The sequence below is a fragment of the Trachemys scripta genome, chromosome 1, assembly GCF_013100865.1.
Source record: "Trachemys scripta elegans isolate TJP31775 chromosome 1, CAS_Tse_1.0, whole genome shotgun sequence".
Taxonomy (NCBI): Eukaryota; Metazoa; Chordata; order Testudines; family Emydidae; genus Trachemys; species Trachemys scripta.
The window spans coordinates 76329752-76352513 of NC_048298.1; the positions used below are offsets into that span (position 1 = coordinate 76329752).

Sequence of the window (22762 nt, forward strand, 5' to 3'; positions counted from 1 at the left end):
TCAATTTAAAATATTAAATAATCATTCAAGCTAAAATGGTGTCCAAGTTCCTTTACCAATATAATGTTAAGCTCTACTACACAAAAGGTCCTGAAGAGAGGTGCTTAAAGGCATCTCTCCCTCATATTAGGAGATTCAAAGTTAACATACTTTTCAGCATTTCTAGATCTTTTTCCCTCCCATATACAAGTATGGATACTGTCCCCATTATTAAAGCTCCTGCTAATCTCTTCTCATGCCTATTTTGGAAATAAGACTGAGGTTTATGGATCTGATTCTTCAGTTTCACTACTTAAGTCAATGGCAAACATCCCAATTGACTTCAAGATTACAGGAACAGACGCGTTACAAGCACCTTATTAAAACTGTCTTTACAAAAGTTTATAATTGCTCTATATGGAACAGGGAAAAAAAAAAAAAAAAACAGTAGAGAAGAGTCCTGGAAGGGGTATAGACTGTTTACACAGAGAGACCACTATCCACAGTCACAATTATAATTCTAGGCCACAAATGTTAGTATTTCAATTCATAATCTTGTGAAGTCAGAAAGATAATCTTGTAGCATCTTTATAATTTCTGCAATTATATGGCATTGCAGATTTGCTTTTAACTTTTGGAAATTTTGATACACTTTATCAAGACTTTTGTGTATCTTCCACATCAAAACCAGTATTTTTCTTTTACCGCAAAAAAAAAAAAAAAAGCGCCAAATATTATTTAAGAAAAACATATTTAGAAACAATTCATTTTACAGAGTATATCATATTTGTTTCCATGTCACTTCCTCTGCTATTTTCTACTGAAGACATTCTTATGGAAAAAAAAAAGCTATTTTTTATGTCTGATGACAACTTTCAGAAGGGCATAAATGGCAGCAGATAATTCAAAGATCTTGTTTTGGGGCAAATATGACAACACTTAGGTAACAATATTTTAAATACTTTGTATAAGCAGGATTATTTCAAAATACTCAGTAAAGTATCAATGGATCTTCCAAAAATTAATATTTTTGTTTCCCCGCAGTATTTTTACCAGTTTTCTATATACTTGATAAGGATGCAACAAAAGGAACAGATTATTGTTTTGCTAATTTGTCTGAAATATTTTAATAACCCCAAAAAGTTGTTGTATCTAATTAAGACCCTTATGCAGGAAAGCATTTAAGCACCTGCTTACATTCATACCTATTCAGGACAGCACATAAGCATTTGCTTAAGTCCCATCAGAATCAGTGTTCTTCTAAATCTGATCCTTTATGTAATGCTTCATCCAAAATTCCAGGTTTAGAATATGTAAAGACAGATGAAAATTCTTTTATTGTTAATGTAGAAGCAACATATATCTGTATAATTCAATTATGGAATACTTCCAAACATACTGTAATACTAAATTTGGTACTTCTGCACTTACTTTGATACCTCAATCTTCAGTTCCATTTCACTCTTCTCTAACTCCATGATTTTTCGTCTATCCGCATCACTTATTGATTTACTCACACTGTTTGTCAGTTCATCTCTTAATGCCTGTTCCACCTTTTGTGCCTCGAGGTTGATTTTAGTAAGCTAAAAAAAAAACCAGTGTATTTGCTAAACATATTTGGAATAGGCATACAATATATTTTTAGTCAGCACAAAATGTTACATAAGAACATAAAAAAAGGCCGTACCAGGTCAGATCAAAGGTCCATCTAGCCCAGTATCCTGTCTACCGACAGTGGCCAATGCCAGGTGCCCCAGAGGGAGTGAACCTAACAGGCAATGACCAAGTGATCTCTCTCCTGCCATCCATCTCCACCCTCTGACAGACAGAGGCTAGGGACACCATTCCTTAACCATCCTAGCTAATAGCCATTAATGGACTTAACCACCATGAATTTATCCAGTTCTTTTTTAAACTCTGTTATAGTCCTAGGCTTCACAACTTCCTCAGGTAAGGAGTTCCACAAGTTGACTGTGCGCTGCGTGAAGAACTTCCTTTTATTTGTTTTAAACCTGCTGCCTATTAATTTCATTTGATGACCCCTAGTTCTTGTATTATGGGAATAAGTAAATAACTTTTCCTTATCCACTTTCTCCACATCACTCATGATTTTATATATCTCTCTCATATCCCCCCTTAGTCTCCTCTTTTCCAAGCTGAAGAGTCCTAGCCTCTTTAATTTCTCCTCATATGGGACCTGTTCCAAACCCCTAATCCTTTTAGTTGCCCTTTTCTGAACCTTTTCTAGTGCCAGTATATCTTTTTTGAGATAAGGAGACCACATCTGTACGCAGTATTCGAGATGAGGGCGTACCATCGATTTATATAAGGGCAAGAATATATTCTGTCTTATTCTCTATCCCCTTTTTAATGATTCCTAACATCCTGTTTGCTTTTTTGACCGCCTCTGCACACTGCCTGGACATTTTCAGAGAACTATCTACGATGACTCCAAGATCTTTTTCCTGACTTGTTGTAGCTAAATTAGCCCCCATCATATTGTATGTATAGTTGGGGTTATTTTTTCCAATGTGCATTACTTTACATTATCCACATTAAATTTAATTTGCCATTTTGTTGCCCAATCACTTAGTTTTGTGAGATCTTTTTGAAGTTCTTCACAGTCTGCTTTGGTCTTAACTATCTTTAGCAGTTTAGTATCATCTGCAAACTTTGCCACCTCACTGTTTACCCCTTTCTCCAGATCATTTATGAATAAGTTGAATAGGATCGGTCTGAGGACTGACCCTTGGAGAACACCACTAGTTACCCCTCTCCATTCTGAGAATTTATCATTAATTCCTCTCCTTTGTTCCCTGTCTTTTAACCAGTTCTCAATACATGAAAGGACCTTCCCTTTTATCCCATGGCAGCTTAATTTACATAAGAGCCTTTGGTGAAGGACCTTGTCAAAGGCTTTCTGGAAATCTAAGTACACTATGTCCACTGGATCCCCCTTGTCCACATGTTTGTTGACCCCTTCAAAGAATTCTAATAGATTAGTAAGACACGATTTCCCTTTACAGAAACCATGTTGACTATTGCTCAACAGTTTATGTTTTTCTGTGTCGGACAATTTTATTCTTAACTATTGTTTCGACTAATTTGCCTGGTCAGGCATTAGACTTACCGGTCTGTAATTGCCGGGATCACCTCTAGAGCCCTTTTTGAATATTGGCATTACATTAGCTAACTTCCAGTCATTGGGTACAGAATCTGATTTAAAGGACAGGTTACAAACCTTAGTTAACAGTTCCGCAACTTCACATTTGAGTTCTTTCAGAACTCTTGAGTGAATGCCATCTGGTCCCAGTAACTTGTTAATGTTAAGTTTATCAATTAATTCCAAAACCTCCTCTCGTGACACTTCAATCCGTGACAGTTCCTCAGATTTGTCACCTACAAAAGCCAGCTCAGGTTTGGGAATCTCCCTAACATCCTCAGCCGTGAAAACTGAAGCAAAGAATCCATTTAGTTTCTCCGCAATGACTTTATCGTCTTTAAGCGCTCCTTTTGTATCTCGATCATCAAGGGGCCCCACTGGTTGTTTAGCAGGCTTCCTGCTTCTGATGTACTTAAAAAACATTTTGTTATTACCTTTGGAGTTTTGGCTAGCCGTTCTTCAAACTTCTCTTTGGCTTTTCTTATTATGTTCTTGCACTTAATTTGGCAGTGTTTATGCTTTATGTTTTGACTTTCACTTTTTAAAGGAAGTCTTTTTATCTCTCACTGCTTCTTTTACATGGTTGTTAAGCCACGGTGGCTCTTTTTTAGTTCTTTTACCATGTTTCTTAATTTGGGGTATACATTGAAGTTGGGCCTCTATTATGGTGTGAAGTTGTATTTAGTGAAACTGTTTCCTCTCAGTTTCTTCCTTTGGTTTTCTTTTGTTCTACTCTGAAACATCCAACTTCTTGCTTACAACATTGCATGCATGTCAGAGTAGCTATGTAGGCATCCATACAACAAAGTATTCTAAAAGAAAACCAATATTTTCAGTTTCTTGAAACAGTGAAAGCAAAAAAACTAACTATAAAATGGTGTAGAAAAAGGGAACAATACTTGGACTATAAACTCTTCAAGACAGGGATTTTCTTTGTTATATGTTTGCACAATGTCTAGACCTAAGGTGCTGGTACTAAAATAATTATTATTAATAATAAAATAATAATAAGACGACTCACTGAATAGTGTATTTATATTACCATTACTAGCCAGCATTTTCACAATAATGTGACTAGTCATTTTTGTTGCTCAATTCGAGACACAGAATCATAGAAGATTAGAATTGGAAGAGACCTCAGGAGGTCATCTAGTCGAACCACCTGCTCAAGCAGGACAGCCCCAACTAAATCATCCCAGCCAGGGCTTTGTCAAGCTGGGCCTTAAACATCTCTACAGAAGGAGATTCCACCACCTCCCTAGGTAACCAATTCCAGAGCTTCACCACCCTCCTAGTGAAAAAGTTTTTCCTAATATCCAACCTAAACCTCCCCCACTGCAACTTGTGACCATTGGTCCTTGTTCTGTCATCTGCCACCACTGAGAACAGCTTAGCTCCATCCTCTTTGGAACTCCACTTCTCAAAAAGGCCAGAATTTAGGAGAGTTAGTGCTCAACAATTCCTGAAAATCAGGCCTCTTGAAGAAGTCTCAAATTGGGCACCAAAAATTGAAGCACTCAAGGGCACTAGTCACTTTTGGAAATCAAATAGCTTTGGGCCAAGACAGATTTCTGCAGGGCCTGAAGTGGCATAGCAGAAAGCCCTGCAGATAACATTCCAAGCATAAGACACAACATAGAAAAGGACACAGAAGGTTTGTTAGAAAGTCAAGATAACATTATTTTGTGGGGAAGAAAGGGTGGAGGAGGACGCAAAAGCCAACAAGGTCTGAAACATATGCAAGACCATGATAGTCACTGATGATCATATTAAAAATAGGAGAAAACAGTTTATATCAGTTAGACATTGGGAACAGAAAGATCAAGAACTGTGATTCTTGCAAAAATCTGGTTGCCAAGGAACTAACAAGGTTTTGCAATATGCCCACTGTGTGAGAGTCATATTATATCAGCATTAATTTTATAGGGAATAACTAAGTTCCGAAATAAATTACTGACAAATTAATATATTACATATTAAATATATATCTCTTCAAGCAAAAATCTATTTACAAGCAGTTACATTTTGATAAGTAAACCTATCTATCAAAAAAGGCACAAATGGTAGGTATCTAATACAGCAACACACCAAAAAGCTCTAAGTGCATTTCTAGGATGTAATTGACAAATTATTTAATTACATCTCTTTATACCTCAGCAAACTTAGTTTCCAGTTCAAAGTTACGTTCTTCCACTTGCTTTAAAGTGTTCCTTAAGTGTTCATACATTCGATGCGAGTGTTCAGCTCTCTGTCTTTCATTTAGTTCCTTCATTTCCAGCACAGTGATTTTCTTAGAAATAGAAACAATCTCACTGTTGGTAATTGCTTTTGTGGCCTTGTCCATGGCATTGTCACCCCCTACATTCAATAATATTTTAATTAGGCTTAACAAGGTTTTCAAATTAGAAAAACAAAAATACAACTTCTTAACATAGCACAAGTACTTTTGATTTACCTCTGTAAGGAACCAGAACACCTAAACAGTTTCTGGAATTGGAAGAGCTAGGCATTTAACTAGTCTTCCCTCATCACACATCAGAAATCTAAAAAAATCTTATCAATTTTTAAGAAAACATTAGCTATGTAAGAAGATCCCAGGATTATCACGTTGTCTGTGTGTCACTCTGAAGTCTAGAATATTTGTTGAGTCAGTGTAAAATGATGGAAAGAGCTACAAGCATGGTTGAGAGCTTTTTGTGTTTAGACTAGAACGTAAGAATCTAAAAATAGCTATACTGGGTCAGACCAATGGTCCATTTAGCCCAGTATCCTGTCTTCCAACAGTTGCCAACGCCAGGTGCCTCAGAGGGAATTAATAGAACAGGGTAATTATTGAGAGATCCATCCAGTCCCAACTTCTGTTAGTCAGAGGCTAGGGACACCCAGAGCACAGGATTACATCCCTAACCATCTTGGCTAATAGTCATTGATGGACCAATCCTTCAGGAACTTTTCTAAGGCCTGGTCTTACCGGGGGGGGGGGGGGGGTGATCGATCTAAGATACGCAACTTCAGCTACAAGAATAGCGTAGCTGAAGTCGACATATCTTAGATCAATTTAGAATCACTTACTTCGCGTCCTCGTGGCGCAGGATCGACAGCCGCCGCTCCCTCATCAACTCTGCTTCCGCCTCTCGCCATGGTGGAGTTCCGGAGTTGACGGCAGAACGATCAGGGATCGATTTATCGTGTCTAGTGTAGACACAATAAATCGATCCCCGATAGATCGATCACTAACCGCCGATCTGACGTACCCAAATTATACTTTTGGCCTTCACAACATCCCCTGGCAACAAGTTCTATATGTTGACTGGGTGTTGTGTGAAGAAGTACTTCCTTTTGTTTATTTTAAAGCTGCTGTCTATTAATTTTGTTGGGTAACCCCTGGTTCTTGTATTATGTGAAGGTGTAAATGACACTTCCTTATTTACTTTCTCCACACCATTCATGATTTTATAGACCTCTATCATATCCCCTGTTAGTCACCTCTTTTCCAAGATGACCAGTCCCAGTCTTTTTAATCTCTCCTCATATGGAACCTGTTCCATACCCTCAGTCATTTTGTTGCCCTTCTCTGTACCTTTTCCAATTCTAATATATCTTTTTTTAGATAGGGCGACGAGAACTGCACGCAGTATTCAAGGTGTAGGTGTATCACAGGTTTAATCATCACTGAGATTTGCGGTCTGTTACTGTCCAATTTTTAAGTTCCCAGCCATTTTCAGCATTTTTATACATTAAGAATTACATCCATACGACAGCATGGAATTTCATTTAGTAATTAATATAACAGGCACAACAGCAACCATCATCATTAAGACTGCATAACCATTTTCAATGTAACCTCTCATTTTTAGTCACTCAGCTAGCAAATAACTGGCAGAAAATGAATAAAACACTAAGTGAACAAACAAGTGTAGAAGAGACGACTACATAAGAGAGAAATCGGGGAAGTAAGTTGGACCCACACAATGCTGCAGTTATTGAGAACATTAAAGTAGTATGTTGAAGTTTATAAATCCAGGCAGAGGAAACCACTGTCCTGCAAACCACTTGCCTGCTTACTTGACTGATGTTCCAACAGGACCCAGGGCCTCTGAATCAGATTCAACTGAGGTCACCTAAAAAGTCCCACTCTTTAATCCCAAACTTTAGCCCACTTGAAGGGAGGGTGACTGAAAGCTGTTGGCACCACTGGGGGCTAGCAATTCCCCTGTGAGAGAACCAGGTGGTTCAGCAGCTGCTGGGTCAGAACGTATCTGCCCTGCGAGTGTACTGTCAAAGAGGAAGAAGAGCCAGAACTGGCCACCTCACCAAGTCCACCTGCCATCAAGGCAGTGAAAAAGCATTGTTAAAATTTTTTTGCTGGATTTCAAGCTTTAACAAAATAATAATATAGCTAACCTTACTAAATAATAAAAGTCTATTCTATTTGGAAAATACCAACCAAGAAGTTCTCTAAAAGACTAAAATAATCCTAAACTTGAGTAAGGTTTATGCACTAAAATTTTCTTAACCTCTGAATGAAGAGGAAATGAGGGAAATACATTATAATTTAATCTAAAGTTTCCTAAAGATATTTTGTTTTCAATCTTTATATAAAAATTAGTTTTTCAAAGGAAATACTGTATATTCTTTACTCATATGAAATAGCTTTTATACTTGCCCAACTTAGTTGTTTGGTCCCAAGCTTGTTCTACAGTGTGAAGTTTTTCTTTTGTGATCTCAAGTTCTTTATTTAATGAATTTATCTGTTCCTTCAAGGATGCATTCTCGCTCTGTATGGCAGAGACAACGTAATAGAGCAATACAACAGTAATGTGGTTGATGGTTAAAAATATTATTGTTTGGCATAACTTATTAACCCATAATAGAACAGCCTATGGTATCCAGTTCTTATACAATAATCAAAATGTTTGTCTTTGGCCTGTGTATGTTGTATGCTTCTATTTACCATGCATTCTTATCAACAAAATATTAAACTCAAAGAGTTTTTTTCTTATAGAAGACTAGGTACACGATGCCCAAGACTTAAAAACCAAAACCCTTTATTGGTATTTCAAAATGTTCCCTCTCCCCCAGACCAAATGATGGCTGAAACTAATACTTTAAACCAGTACAATAAATAAGATCTTTATGTTGCTTTAAACGTTCATGATTAATTCCAAAAGAAACAAAAAGGAGGAAAGGATTGCCAACTGTTTTGTTTTAAAATACTCTTATTTTAATTGGCTTAGTTTGCAAACACATTTCATACAATTTGTTCATGCTGAGAAGTGCTTCTTAGTTTTGGACCTTTCAGATTACTGGGATAAGCAAAAGAAGTAAACTTTTCTCTCAGTAAAAAAAAAAAAAAAAAAAAAAAAAAAAAAACCAACACATCTTAGGGAAACACTCATTCTGCAGTTACCAATTATACATCCAACAGCCTGAAAACAATGTCTGGAGTAACTGGCTACTGTGAGCTAAATTGTCATTACCCTCAGAAAAATCTCTGGACAGGGTTATTACAAAGTTTTACCTTATGAGGTTCTCCTTGAACTAGCCCCTCTGGTGGGATTAAATGGAAGGAGAGGGCATGGATTTTTGAAGAGAGCCCCCACTTCAGTATGGAGAAAAAAGTTTGCAGGAATAGTTGCAGTTTCATTGGTCTCTATATCACACTGTGACCATATTTTCTAAATCAAAACGTAGGTCATTTTTGTTTTGACATTTTTACAGCGTTATCTTTTTGAATAGTTATTTCACAAAAGTACATTTGAAAAATACATATGCTGGTATCACTACTGCCAGCTTCTGACTCAGGCATGTGTTGTTCTTGTTCCATGGAGCAGGAGATTGTTTCCAATAACTCAGTGTTTGAATTTATCATGAAACATTGGATAAAAGTCATTAACATTCCTTTGGAAAAAAGCATAGCTTTGGTTGCCTGGTAAAATGAAAAAAACCAGGACATTTCAGGTAAAAACCAACAGAGGGTCCTGTGGCACCTTTAAGACTAACTTTAGTCTTAAAGATGCCACAGGACCCTCTGTTGCTTTTTACAGATTCAGACTAACACGACTACCCCTCTGATACTTGACATTTCAGGTGTTTTTCAAAAAAAGTTTGTGGGACACCAGGAGCTTCATATGAAAAACTGGGACTCTTTACCAACAACACTGATAGTGGCTGGGTTCCCTTTGATTGCTCAATAACAATTACGGAAAGGAAAGCTTTACAATTTGGTGCTTTCCTGCCTAGACTTTGCCCTGAGTCCCTGAACTAACTTACTCACTCATTGTCTCTGTCAGGTCTTTCTAAAATTGCTTATCACTTTGGTGCTTAAGTGAAATATGACAGCTCTTTTCCTTCACTCTCTCCAGCTCATATACTTTTCTCATAGCCACAGTTTATCATTTTTGGTACTCTCAAACATATCATATAAAAATGTATAACTAAATTCCTTCTAATTTTTAAATGTTTAATGCTGAGAATCACTTCTTACAGTTTATGAAGTTTAAATTGTACTTAAAATTAAAATTGTTAGCTGAAATCAGCACTTCTGAGCTTGAATAGTGACACAGGCTGAAACAGAGCAGGAGCCTCAATGTCAGATATTGTAAACCTGTTTTGTTCTTTGATACCAATTTGAATACTGAGAAAAGCTGTATTACATATTTCCATGTATATGAATCTCTTACTGTGAGGAGCTCCAGCAATGGGACTTCCATAGGAGTGAGGTAAAGGAAGAGGGTATGGTGTTACAGCAGCTACAGTGCTCTCCTCTTCTTAGGGCTGGTCTACACTGGCAACTTACACAAGCATAGCTATATCTCTCAGGGATGTGAAAAATCCACTCCTCTGAGTGACATAGCTATGCTGACCTAAGCCCCGGTGTAGACTGTGTTAGACTGAAGGAAGAATTCTGGGGAAGTGGATTTACTACAGCAACAGGAAAACCCCTCCCATTGCTGTAGTGAGTGTCTACACTGAAGCGCTATAGAGGTGCAGCTGCAGACATACTCCTAGTGGACCCAAGGGGGACAATCTGGCCCTATATATTTATATCTTTCTTCAACATAACAAAATGTGGTTATTTCCATAACGGTCAAGAGAGTATCAAATAACATTACCTCCATGTGCTCCAAGTTAGTTGTTCTCTGGACAAGCAAGTTATCTTTTTGTAGCATATCCCTGTATTTAGCAGTTAACTCATTATACTGCTTATTAGCCAGTTCTAGCTCAGACAGAGGCACACTGTCATCCAAACCTTTTTGCAGAGCTGCAATCTTAAAGCTTGCCATTTCCTATGAAAATAATGATATTATATTTGTTTACTGTATACCTGAAGCTTTTAAATTGCTACCATTAGCCTAAAACATATACACACACAGCTAAAGCAATGCTTGCTTCTTTTCCAAATACATCCAATACTAATATAGTTTTGTAAGGACAATTATTTCACTATTACTTTTAGAACCTGGTCTGCCCCCACCGTTTTTTTCTATTTAAGAGATAAATTTCAAAATAGTTCAGTAACAATTTATTGTAATGAAAGAGAACTGAAAATCTGTCTCACGGGGAACAGAGCATTTTGAGACATAAATTAAATATGGGACTATAACAATATCAGTTATGCCATTGCAAATCTAGCAGTTTGCCTAGGATGCTGAACACTATGCATAAAAAGTACAGGGGCTATGCTGTATTTGGCCCTTTTTAGAATCCCAGCCTTGATTCTTAATTTTATAGCTGAAATCAGCACTTCTGATGTGGGTGTAACATATCAATACCCAGTGCTGTGTTTACTTTTCTCATAGCCACATGATTGCTTATTGCTGGTTCAGTTGCATTTGTCATCTCCAGTTTATCATTTTTGGTACTCACAAACATATCTTTAAAGATTTAATGCTGAGACTCACTTCTTACAGTTTATGAAGTTTAAATTGTACCTAAAATTAAAATAGTTAGCTGAAATCAGCACTTCTGAGCCTGAACAGTGACACAGGCTGAAACAGAGCGGGAGATTCAGTGTCAGATATTGTAAACCTGTTTTGTTCTTTGATACCAATTTGAATACTGAGAAAAGCTGTATTACATATTCTCATGTATACACATTAACATGCTATTTACATGTTAAAATATTCAACGTCTAAATAGCAAAGTTCTTCTGACTGGTCAACCAGTATTATGGCAAGGTGTAATCTGTTTAATAATCTCTGATATTGTGTTTCTATTCTTCCAAAATCACAATCGTGTCTTTTTTTCCAATCAAACTAGCAGTAGGAGACTCCAAAATGCCAATTTTAACTTAAATAAATAAATGGAATTCACAAATGTTTCCAATTCAGTGTTCACCTTTCAGAATGTCGGTCAATGCAAAATGAATGAAGTTTTAAGACAAAAGGTATACCATACAAGCCATACCTTGAATCGCTGCAAGTGTCCAATCTTTTCTCCAACTGCAGTCTCCATTGATGTTAGTTCAGCCTTTTGTTTCTCATTTTCTTTTCTAAGATGCCGTTCCATTTCAAGTAAAGTTGTATATTGTCTTGTCAGTGACCGTTCGTTCACTCGCAAGACGGTCATTTTTCTACTGTTTTCTGCAAGTAGTTTTTTGGTTTCATCCGTACCCAGCTGAAGTGCATCCAGTAAATTCTATAAAAATCAATAAAATATTATTACTGTTGTGCTGAAAACTTTTATAACGTCTGGAAATACATGCCAGTAAAATAAACTAATCAGAGCTCTGTTCTGCTCAAACTCTCGTTGTTGAAATATTTTTTGCTACTTAATTCTACTAGCAAAAAACATTCTACATTTGGATAATTAATTGACAGGAATTTTGTATAAGGCAGGCATTTTCTAAGGTTAGAAGGACATGGATATTTCTCAACTCATGTCTTGTCATCAAAGGCTGGGTTGGAGAATTATTTTTTCTCTACCCCCTCATTTACAAAACCTGTCAAAGGGTCTATGATGTGGCTTTTACTTTCTGAATCAAAACATTTTTCTCTGTTTGATTGTTTTCTAAATCAAAGAAATTTCCCAGTGACACTTGCCTCTGTAGAAACTCTTTTACAAGGAATTTTCCAGTTTGAGAGGTCAATAATACTAGCGCTGCATGGGGACTGGAATTTCCCATTCATGGAAAATTTCACATTTCTCAAAAAATAAATGAGTCAGTGCTCCGGAAACCCTGAGAATCCTGGCTCCATGGCAACTCACATGGCGGGCTGCTGAGGAGACAGAAGCCTGGGATCTGGAGGAGCTTTGGAAGTGGGGATGTCATGGTTCCCAGTCTCCTGACTCCCCGTCAGCTGGAAGACTGGAAGCTCTGGGAACCCCAGCTCTACCGCCCTCCAGGCAGGAAGTACCCACACACGGTATTGGGGGGGAGGAGGAGTGTTCCCCCAAAGATTAATCTAGCACTAAAAACTATGAAAACACTTCAGCTATTAACTGTACAAGATACTAAAAACTATTTACAAAGCTACATATTATTTTAAGGGATCAAGCTGAAGCTAGGGACACCGAGAGGTTCCGACCCAGATGATGCAGGGGTGAGAAGGAACTGGAGAGGTGGTCAGTCTGCCCCTCCTTATATCCCCTTGGTTTAAGGCTTGAGGTGAGACAGGGTGCATAGGCGGACCAATGGACACCACTTTCAAATTCTCCAGCTCCGGGTGTATGCGTAATCCACAATAGAATACAATAGGGACCATCACTTGAAGGAGAAAAGATGGTTACTCACCTTTGTAACTGTTGTTCTTCGAGATGTGTTGCTCATATCCATTCCAATTAGGTGTGCGCGCACCGCGTGGACAATTGTCGGAAGATTTTTACCCTAGCAACACTCGGTGGGTAGACTGAGGCGCCCCCTGGAGTGGCGCCTTTATGGAGCCGGATATATGCTGTAGCCGACCCAGCGCCCCCTCAGTTCCTTTTTGCCGGTTACTCCAACAAAAGGGAAGGAGGGCGGGTTTGGAATGGATATGAGCAACACATCTCGAAGAACAACAGTTACAAAGGTGAGTAACCATCTTTTCTTCTTCGACTGCTTGCTCATATCAATTCCAATTAGGTGACTCCCAAGCCTTTCCTAGGCGGTGGGGTCAGAGTGAGATGTCGCGGAGTGAAGGACCACTGAACCAAATGCAGCATCACCCCTGGACCGCTGCACTATCGCATAGTGGACGGTGAAGGTATGCACTGATGACCAAGTCGCTGCCCTACATATCTCCTGAATGGGCACATGCGCCAGGAAAGCAGAAGATGAAGCCTGAGCCCACGTGGAGTGGGCGGTAAGCTGCGTAGATGGGACATCCGCCAAGTCATAGCACGCACGGATGCATGATGTGATCCAGGACGAGATGCACTGGGAGGAGACCAGAAGGTCCTTCATCCGGTCTGCCACAGCAACAAACAGATGTGACGTTTTCCTGAAGGGTTTTGTTCGCTCGATGTAGAAGGCCAGGACCCTGCGAACGTCTAGGGAGTGCAGCTGTTGCTCCCGTCGAGAGGCATGCGGCCTCGGGTAGAAGACAGGGAGGAATATGTCCTGGTTGACATGGAAGGCAGACACCACCTTAGGGAGGAAGGCCGGGTGGGGTCGCAGCTGTACCTTGTCCTTGTGGAACATCGTATATGGTGGTTCCGATGTGAGTGCCCTGAGCTCAGACACGTGCCTCACCGAGGTGATAGCTACAAGAAAGGCTGTCTTCCAGGAAAGGTACAGGAGTAAGCAGGTGGCCATCGGCTCGAACGGGGCACCCATGAGTCTGGATAGGACCAGGTTAAGATCCCACATAGGGACTGGTTGTCGAATTCTTGGGAACAGGCACTCCAACCCCTTGAGAAACCTGCTGACCATGGGACTGGAGAAGACCAAACGCCCATTTTTGCCCGGGTGGAAAGCCAAAATAGCTGCCAGGTGCACCTTGATGGAAGATACTGCCAAACCCTGCTGCTTTAAGGACAGGAGGTAGTCCAAGATGATAGGTACTGATGCCTGTAGGGGGGGGTCATATGATTCCGGGTGCACCAGCAGGAAAAACGCTTCCACTTGGCTAAGTATGTGGATCTGGTAGAGGGCTTCCTGCTATCCAAAAGGATCTGCTGGACCGAGTGAGAACAGCACAGCTCAGACTGATTTAGCCATGCAGCATCCACGGTGTGAAGTGAAGAGACTGCAGGTTGGGATGACAGAGTCGACCGTGATCCTGAGTGATCAGGTCTGGCCACCGCAAGAGTGGAATCGGGGTGTCCACTGACAGCTCTAGGAGAGTGGTATACCAGGGCTGTTTGGGCCACACCGGGGTGACCAGAATCAGACAGGCTCTGTCCCTGCGCAGCTTGATTAGGACCCTGTGGATTAACAGGAATGGAGGAAAGGCATAGCACAGGTGATCCTTCCACTGAATTAGGAAGGCGGCCGACAGGGAACCCAGAGAGTGCCCTTGGAGAGAGCAGAACACCTGGTATTTCCGATTCTCGCGAGAGGCGAATAGGTCCATCAGGGGAAAACCCCACTTCAGGAAGACAGAGTGGATGACGTCCGGGCGAACCGACCACTCGTGAGCCTGGAATGATCTGCTGAGATGGTCCACTAAGGTGTTCTAGACCCCTGGGAGAAACGACGCCACCAGATGGATAGAGAGGGCTATGCAGAATTCCCAGATGAGTGGCCTACTGTCAGACGGGGGACGACCGGGCTCCCCCTTGCTTGTTGATGTAAAACATGGCTGTAGTGTTGTCTGTGAGGACGGCAACACAATGGCCTTGAATGCGCTCTCAGAATCCTTGACATGCCAGGCGCACTGCTCTGAGTTCCTGTACGTTGATGTGCAGGGATAACTCTCCTGCCGACCATAGCCCCTGTGTACAGAGGTTCCCGAGGTGGGCTCCCCATCTCAGGGATGATGTATCCGTGACTAGGGACACGGAGGGCTGCAGGGTGTGAAATGGCACCCCTTCGCACACTGATTTGGGGTCCAGCCACCAGCATAGAGAAGCTAATACCCTTGTCGGGATGGTAACGACTGTGCTCAAGCTGTCCCAACCTGAGCGGTATAATGTTGATAGGCAGGCTTGGAGTGGATGTAGTCGCAGCCTGGCGTGCTGGTCACAAACGTGCAAGAGGCCATGTGTCCCAGGAGGCATAGGCATGTTTTCACGGTCGAGGTTGGGAAGCTTTGCAGGCTGGGGACGATGTTCACCAGGGATTGGAAGCGTGCTTCCAGCAGAATTGCCCGGACTAGGCCTGAATCTAATACTGCTCCTATGAATTCTATCCTCTGGGTTGGTACCAGAGTGGATTTCGCGACATTGAGCAGGAGGCCCAGCCGATTGAACATGTTCATGGTGATCTGAACATGAGACTGCATCTGATCCCTGGAGCAACCTCGAATAAGCCAGTTGTCGAGATATGGGAACACTTGGATCCGTTGTCAACAAAGGGAGGCAGGCAACACAGCCATGCATTTGGTAAACACCCTGGGGGCCGTGGACAGGCCGAAAGGAATGACGGTGAAGTGAAAGTGCTGTTGATTGATCACAAAGCGTAGGAAGCGTCTGTGCGCTGGGTAGATTGCCATGTGGAAGTACGCGTCTGCATGTCGAGGGCGGCGTACCAGTCTCCAGGATCTAAAAAAGGAATAATGGTCCCTAGTGAGACCATGCGGAACTTCAACTTTACCATAAATTTGTTGAGTCCGCGTAGGTCCAGGATGGGCCGAAGCCCGCCCTTGGCTTTGGGGATTAGGAAGTAGCGGGAATAAAAGGCCTTGCCCCTTGATTCTCCCGGAACCTCCTCTATCGCTCCCAAAACCAGGAGTGATTGGACCTCCTGTAGAAGGAGGTGCTCGTGAGAAGGATCCCTGAAGAGGGACGGGGCAGGAGGGGGGAGGGAGGGAGAAAGCAAATTGGAGGGAGTATCCCCTTTTCACCGTGCGTAGGACCCAACGGTCTGATGTTATGTAGGACCACGCACGGAGAAAACGGGAAAGACTATTTTGGAAAGGCAGGGAAGGATCCTGAATGGAGACTGGTGCTCCGTCGTTGGGCGCACCTTCAAAAGTTCTGCTTAGGCCCTGCTGATGGCTTGGGAGGGCCCTGGCCTTGGCTGGCTTGGTGTCCAGTTTGTTTTCTTTTACCACCTCAACTTCTTCTAAAGAAGTCCTGTCTCGGCCGAGCGGGAGGGTATGACCTCTGATGCTGTGGTCTGAAGGGCCTTCTCTGCGTTACTGGAGTATGCATTCCCAAAGAGCACATGATAATTCTCGAGTCCTTCAGACTCTGCAGCCTTGAGTCTGTCTTCTGGAGAATAGGCCCTGGCCATCAAAGGGCAGGTCATGGAGGGTCTGCTGTAACTCTGGTGGTAAGCCAGAGACCTGTAGCCAGGAGATGCGGCGCATGGCTGTGCCCGCAGCCAGGGTCCTATCTGCCGAGTCTGCCACGTCCAGAGAGGCTTGTAGGGAGGTTCTGGCCACCTTTTCTTGCCCTCCTCTATTATAGCCCCAAATTCCTCTCTGGGCTCCTGTGGAACCAACTCCTTTAATTTCCCCATAGAGTGCCACAAATTATAGTCATATCGGCTCAGGAGTGCCTGCTGGTTGGCCACCCTGAGCTGCAAGCCTCCGGCCAAGTACACCTTGCGCCCAAACAAGTCTAAGCATCTAGCGTCCCTTGATTTAGGCGCCGGGGCCTGCTGACCATGCCACTCCTTCTCGTTGACCGAAGCCACAACAAGGGAGCACGGTTGGGGGTGCGTGTAGAGGTACTCATAGTCCTTCGAAGGGACAAGTACTTCCTTTCCACCCCCTTGGCCGTAGGTGGAATAGAGGCTGGCAATTGCCAGATTGTCTTGGCATTGGCCTGTATGGTTTGTATGATGGGGAGGGCAACTCTGGACGGTGCCTCCGCGGACAGAACGTCTACCACAGGGTCCTCTACCTCCACCACCTCCTCTACCTGGAGGTTCATATTGCCCGCCACTCTGCGAAGAAGTTCCTGGTAGGCGCGGAGGTCCATAGGAGGAGGGCCCGAAACCGTAGACCCCGCCACTGCCTCATCAGGTGAGGAAGATACACCCAAGACTAAGGGATCCTGCACGAGGTCCTCTTGTGGAGGATCTTGTTGCTCAAGGTCCATCACACTAGGAGCGTGGGCCTGCATTGGTGCTGGAGCAGTCGCCTCAGAGCCTCCGGGGGGGGGGGGGGAGGGGCAGGGCTCCGAAGGGGCAGAACGGGAAGCCCCCGAAGGAGCCCCCTGGGTCTGATGGTATGCGCACGGGGTCCAGAAGGACCACTGTGGGGGATTGTGGCCCAGGTCCTGGCCTTCTTCTAGCCACTGGCCTGTACTGCCCTCACCCTGGCCTGGGCATGGTAGCCACCTTGCGAGCACAACAACGCAGAGGTGGAGCAAGATGGCCAAGGCGGTGCTGTACGCGCCGGTGCCGAGTACCCCAGTGCTGTGGTGCCATGAGGCAGAACAGTACCGAGACGTCGATCGGTGCCTGCGGTCGTATCGGTACGGGGGGCCTGATATGGATCTCAATGACGACCTCCGGTGAGATCGGCGTTGGGATCAGCTCTGAGTCGAGTGCCACTCTGACCGGTACCAGGAGCGGTGCTGGGAGTCCGATCAGTACCGGCCGTAATGCAATTCGAATCTCTGTGAGCTGGAGCGGCGTCACGAGTATGACCGGCGCCAAGAACGAGAGCGGTGCCGGGGCTGCGACCAACGCCGTGATGGGTGCTGGGAAGAAGATCGGGACCGGTGTCATCCTTCTTCACTCGGCGACGGTGATCGCATGAGCGACGGCTTTCCCTTCAACATCACCGTCTGTGCCGGAGGTGCTGCCAGCTGCAGAGGAGTCGGCTCTGTGAGAGCGATCAAGTCCCGCGCCATTGAAAAGGTCTCTGGTGTGGAGGGTAGTCTCAGCTCGACTGCAGTGTGCCCCAGGGAGCTTACGTGCACCGGACTCGACGGCCCTTGCAGGAGCCGATATTTGTCCTTTGCGCTCTGGTAATGGACATGGCTCCAACTGTGGTGCGGGAAGCGTCGGCAGCTGTCGCACTGACAAACAAGAAGTGGCTGGCACCTGCTTGGGCTGCTGCTTCTTCTGTCTCAGAGACAGAGACCTGCGCCATGGTGGTGGAGGTGTTGGGGAGATCTGGCGCCGCCAGTCTTTGGTAGAGTCCGAACGCGGTGCCAGACTAGTTGGTGCCGCAGGGGCACTCCGCACCGAGGAGGACGGTGCCAAGTCTCGGCATGCGGAGGAAGGGACCAGGCTAAGTGCTGCCTCCATAAGGAGCTGCTTCAGTCTAAAGTCCCACTCCTTCCTGGTCCTCGGTTTTAAGGCTTTGCAAATGCGGTACTTGTCTGCTTGGTGGGATTCCCCCAGACACCGTAGGCAAGAGTCATGGGGGTCTCCCATGGCATCGGCCTCTGGCAAGCCAAGCAGGGTTTGAAGCCCGGAGACCCAGGCATGGGTCTAGGTACCGGGATAGGGGAGAAGGGAGAAGACCCCGTTCCCCCCCCCCACTAATTAAACTAACTCTAACTATACTAAGTAATTCACAACTATTAACAACTATAACCAACTATTAACAACTAATCAGAAACTATTAACAGGTACTAAAGTGAATGCTAGGGAGAGTGTAGATCAGCTAAACTGCGCTCCACAGTTCCAATGACCATCACGGGCGCCACTCCAGGGGGCACCTCAGCCGACCCACCGATTGTTGCTAGGGTAAAAATCTTCCAATGATCGTGCACGCGGTGCGCGCACACCTAATTGGAATTGATATGAGCAAGCACTCGAAGAAGAACATTTTGTTTGAAAACTTCTAATCATTCTAGTCAAAATTTCATATGAATAAACAAGAATATTTTAAAATACATTAACATACCTCCTCTTTGGACAGATTTATGTGCTAGTGGCTCTGGAAATGAAAGATAGCTGGAAAAAGAGATTCTTAAAGAAACAAACAATTTTTGGATAGCACCATAAGTGTGTCAGGTGTTTAAATATATATTTAAAGATTTTTCCAAGAGAAAAATTCAAAATATCCTAATTTCACTGCTGTGTATTCCAGAAATTCTAGAGACTCAGAGTGGGATACTATAATAATTTAGTTACGCTGTAGGTTCTTTTAAAGAATTTTTACCTTTTCCCTTTTATCTCCAAGAAAGGGACCTAAAATTCAGGCTTTTGCTTGTGCTGCAAAGGACAGAGTATTTTGTCTTTTGGGGTTTTTTTTATGACCCAAGTGAAAATGTTCAGAAAATGAATGTTCTAGCTTTTGGATATACATTTAGGTCATAGTTGCTCAAAAAATAACTTAAAAAAAATCTGTCAAGGATCTACAAAAATGATTGCAAGTGATACAGTGGGAGACAAGCAGTCTTCTGAATTTCATAGTCTGATACAGTGTTTATTTGTGCCAGGAACTGCCAGGGCTAAGCCACCCTAGGCTTGGCAGTTCATAGCCCCGGCACCTCTGGGCTTACTGCGTCAGTTATGAAAGTCAAAAATTGCTTGAGCCCCGGCACCTCTTTCACTACAAATTAAGCGCTGGTCTGATAGGGTTATTTCTTGCTCCTAATAAAATACACTGGGTCAAATACAACCATGATATAAGCAAGTATGACATCACTAATTAAGCAGCAAGAACTTGCAGTCTCTTATGGGGCTGAATTTGGTCTATTATTATACTATCCGTGCCAACAGTTTAAATACATTAAACGAATAAAACACAAAGTGCATAAATAAGATGAACATGTGAGTAATATTACAATTCAAGATAGTGTAGTTATAAGTCATACCAGTAACTAATTTCTCTCTCCACTTGTGCCAAGTTAACTTTGGAAATTTTTTTACTCCTGCATTAATAACTCTAAAATTGCAAAAATCAACACATTTTCAAGCAAAGTTAAACAATTAAAAAAAAAAAAAACCACACTGCTTACATTGTATTCCTTTATTTTCATAGCATCCTGTTCTTTCTGATCTTCTAGCTTCTTCTTTTCTTCTTTCATTTTTTCAGATTCTGTTTGCCAACTTTCTTTTTCACTAAAAAAAAATATATTTATTTAAATAAAAATAGTTCAATTTTTTCATTCAGAAATATGAAATATTGTAAAGATTTTTCAAAACTGTTTGTAAATCATGTTACCATTATAACCTTATTTACTGAAATATGCTATTTTAACATTAACACATTTTTCAATTTTTTTTAAACATGTTTAGAAAACTCAAAATTAACTTCACTATTAAAAGTTGGAACTGTATTTTATAGTCTGTGGTGAAGAATGCATACTTATCTAAATTTGAAAACATGTTATTAAGAGAAACATTCCAATAAACTTGAACACGTGAAGTATGAGATACTTCTCGCAGAAAGCCCAGATCTCCCTCTTGTGAAAAAGGAGATTCAAAAAGGATGCCAGCCTTCTTGCCAGACTGCTACCATGTTATGAACAGGTAAAGGAATCCTGGTGTGTTTTCCTTCTGAAGTCTATTAGATCAGCAGATTTGAAAAGATATTTGAAGTTGCTCCCAAAGATTGCAAGGCTTGTCTACATGGCCCTGCAGTGTGGACTGCCAGAGGGTGAACTGCAGTGCACACTACAGTGTTGCTCTCTAAGTGTCCCATGTAGATCCTGCTAGAGTGAACTAAAAGGTACCAATTTCACATTAACACAATCCCATTTGAAAGGTACCTATTCACGCTAGCAGGATTCACATAGGGCAGTTATCGATTAACACTTTAGTGGGCGCTGCAACTCACTTTAGTGGGCCCTGTAGTCTGCACTGTGGGGCCAACCCCCCCTCATCAGTGAGGAAAGTGTAGCCTGTCGGGACTCAATAACTGAAGAGACTGACCTAAGCTTCGGGAGGTTCTCCCATACAAGTTTCAACTGGTCTGGGGAGATGAGGAAGCTCATAAGCAGTCCAGACTCTAAATTTTTTCCCTGGTCACAGTGAGGTTCTGTGGGCTAGGAGCAGTTGTGGGAGAGCTCCTCTTCTTTGGCTCCAAGTGGCTCTCCTCGCAGACCAACTACATCTACATCTTAGCTTCCACCATGGTGGGGATAAGGGGCAAAAAGCAGAGAATAAGTTTGACAGTGGTTCTATTTGGGATACAGAGGCCTGGAACCTTTGCTTCTTTAAGGGGGTGGCAAGATTCTGCTCACTGTTCCTTCAAAAAAGCTTTTACACATTGAATGATCTTGTCAATAATTTTGTGATGATATAGAGTTTCTTTGCAAGATGCCAATTTATCAACCACAAAACATTTTGTGGAAATATCTTGGGTTCTGCAAACTTCCATTGAATCACAGTCAGGATTCCTGGCAAGCTGCTGAGTAGCTCAGGCTTCCAGGATCTGCGGCAGCTGTGCCATACAGAGTGCCCAAAGGCTAAGGGCACCATGCCTTCTTGGGCCCACATATCCAGGGCAGCCCTGCCATACAAACTGGAAGCTCTGTAATAGTGGAGCTGCCTCAGAGTTATGGACCCTAGAAGGCAAGGGTTGTTGGCTCCACTATGCAGACTGCACCAGGACTGGAGACCCCAGACTTCTAGTATCTGCGGCTCCAGAGTCCCTGCCGTGGTCCTGGGAACCTTAAAGATTTGGGAGGGTCATGAAGCAGGGCAGCCCTTGGGGCACTAGCTCAAACCAGGGCTCTCAGGATTTTCCAGGTCTCTGCTATACAGCAGAGTGCCTGGAAACTTTGGAAGCTGTGGAGACCCAGCTTGAACCAGAGCTCTCAGGGCTTCTAGGTGGCCTGCTTCATGGCAGGTGACTCCCTTGAATACAAGAAACTCCCAAGGCTGCCTCCAATTCCTTCTGGGGATGTGGGGGAAGTTCAGGTAGTGCCTTGCAAGCAGCGGAGTCAGCTGCTCTGTTTAGTTTCAGGAAAATCTAAATAAAATGGATACTTTTTTTCCTGAAACAAAAACTTATAATTTCCTTTTCATGAAAATTTAGAAATGTCCTGTTTTTGTTCCAAAATGGAACAAACACTTTCAAAATTTCAGAATTTTCAATGGAACAGAAATTCCAAGTTTTGACCAGCTGTACTTGAATGCATCAGGGAAGGTAGGAGCACTCAATCACTATTTTATTTGCCTGGTTGGAGGTAGAGAATCTAGTACATAGGCAGAAGGGGTGTGGCCAAACCTCAAGACCCCATGCGTAAGACTATCTGCCTCTTGTACTTGCAGGAATAGAAGTGCTACCCAAATGTCACAGACTGACATAAAAACAGGATCCAGAAACTGCTAGTGAAGTTAGTCAACAAACATAAATCTCCAGAAAAAAAAAGAAAGCTCTTTTGTCTCAGAAGCTGCCCAAGTGAGCCTCCAGGCCTAATTCAATAGTGAAATATCAATCTGGGCAGCCCTCAGAACCTAGAATCCAAATTAGGACATGCTTGTATCTAAATAATTTCTGCCTTAACCCTCCGGTGGGAAAGATGCATTTTGTGGTAATCAGAAGCAGTCATCACTCAAAGAAGGAGAGGAATTGTCCTAGGAACTGGCATTACACGAAGGGCCAAAGACACCCCTGGAGCTGACATCTCCAATCTGCACTTGTGTTCCCTGGATCCATAGCAATGTTTCCTTTT

The 22762-nt window shown here is 42.7% G+C and overlaps 1 protein-coding gene across 3 annotated transcripts in view; it reads right to left on the reverse strand.

Annotated features, from left to right (window-relative positions):
• Window positions 1-22762, reverse strand: part of CEP290 (centrosomal protein 290) — a 113840-nt gene that overhangs the window by 38292 nt on the left and 52786 nt on the right. For all 3 annotated transcript variants that reach the window (XM_034772369.1, XM_034772375.1, XM_034772383.1), the window contains 6 exons: window positions 20099-20201; window positions 11552-11782; window positions 10258-10431; window positions 7809-7920; window positions 5295-5500; window positions 1411-1562 (listed from right to left, as the gene is read on the reverse strand). In XM_034772369.1, the coding sequence (XP_034628260.1) occupies window positions 1411-1562; window positions 5295-5500; window positions 7809-7920; window positions 10258-10431; window positions 11552-11782; window positions 20099-20201 (978 nt within the window). The remainder of the gene's footprint in view (window positions 1-1410; window positions 1563-5294; window positions 5501-7808; window positions 7921-10257; window positions 10432-11551; window positions 11783-20098; window positions 20202-22762) is intronic.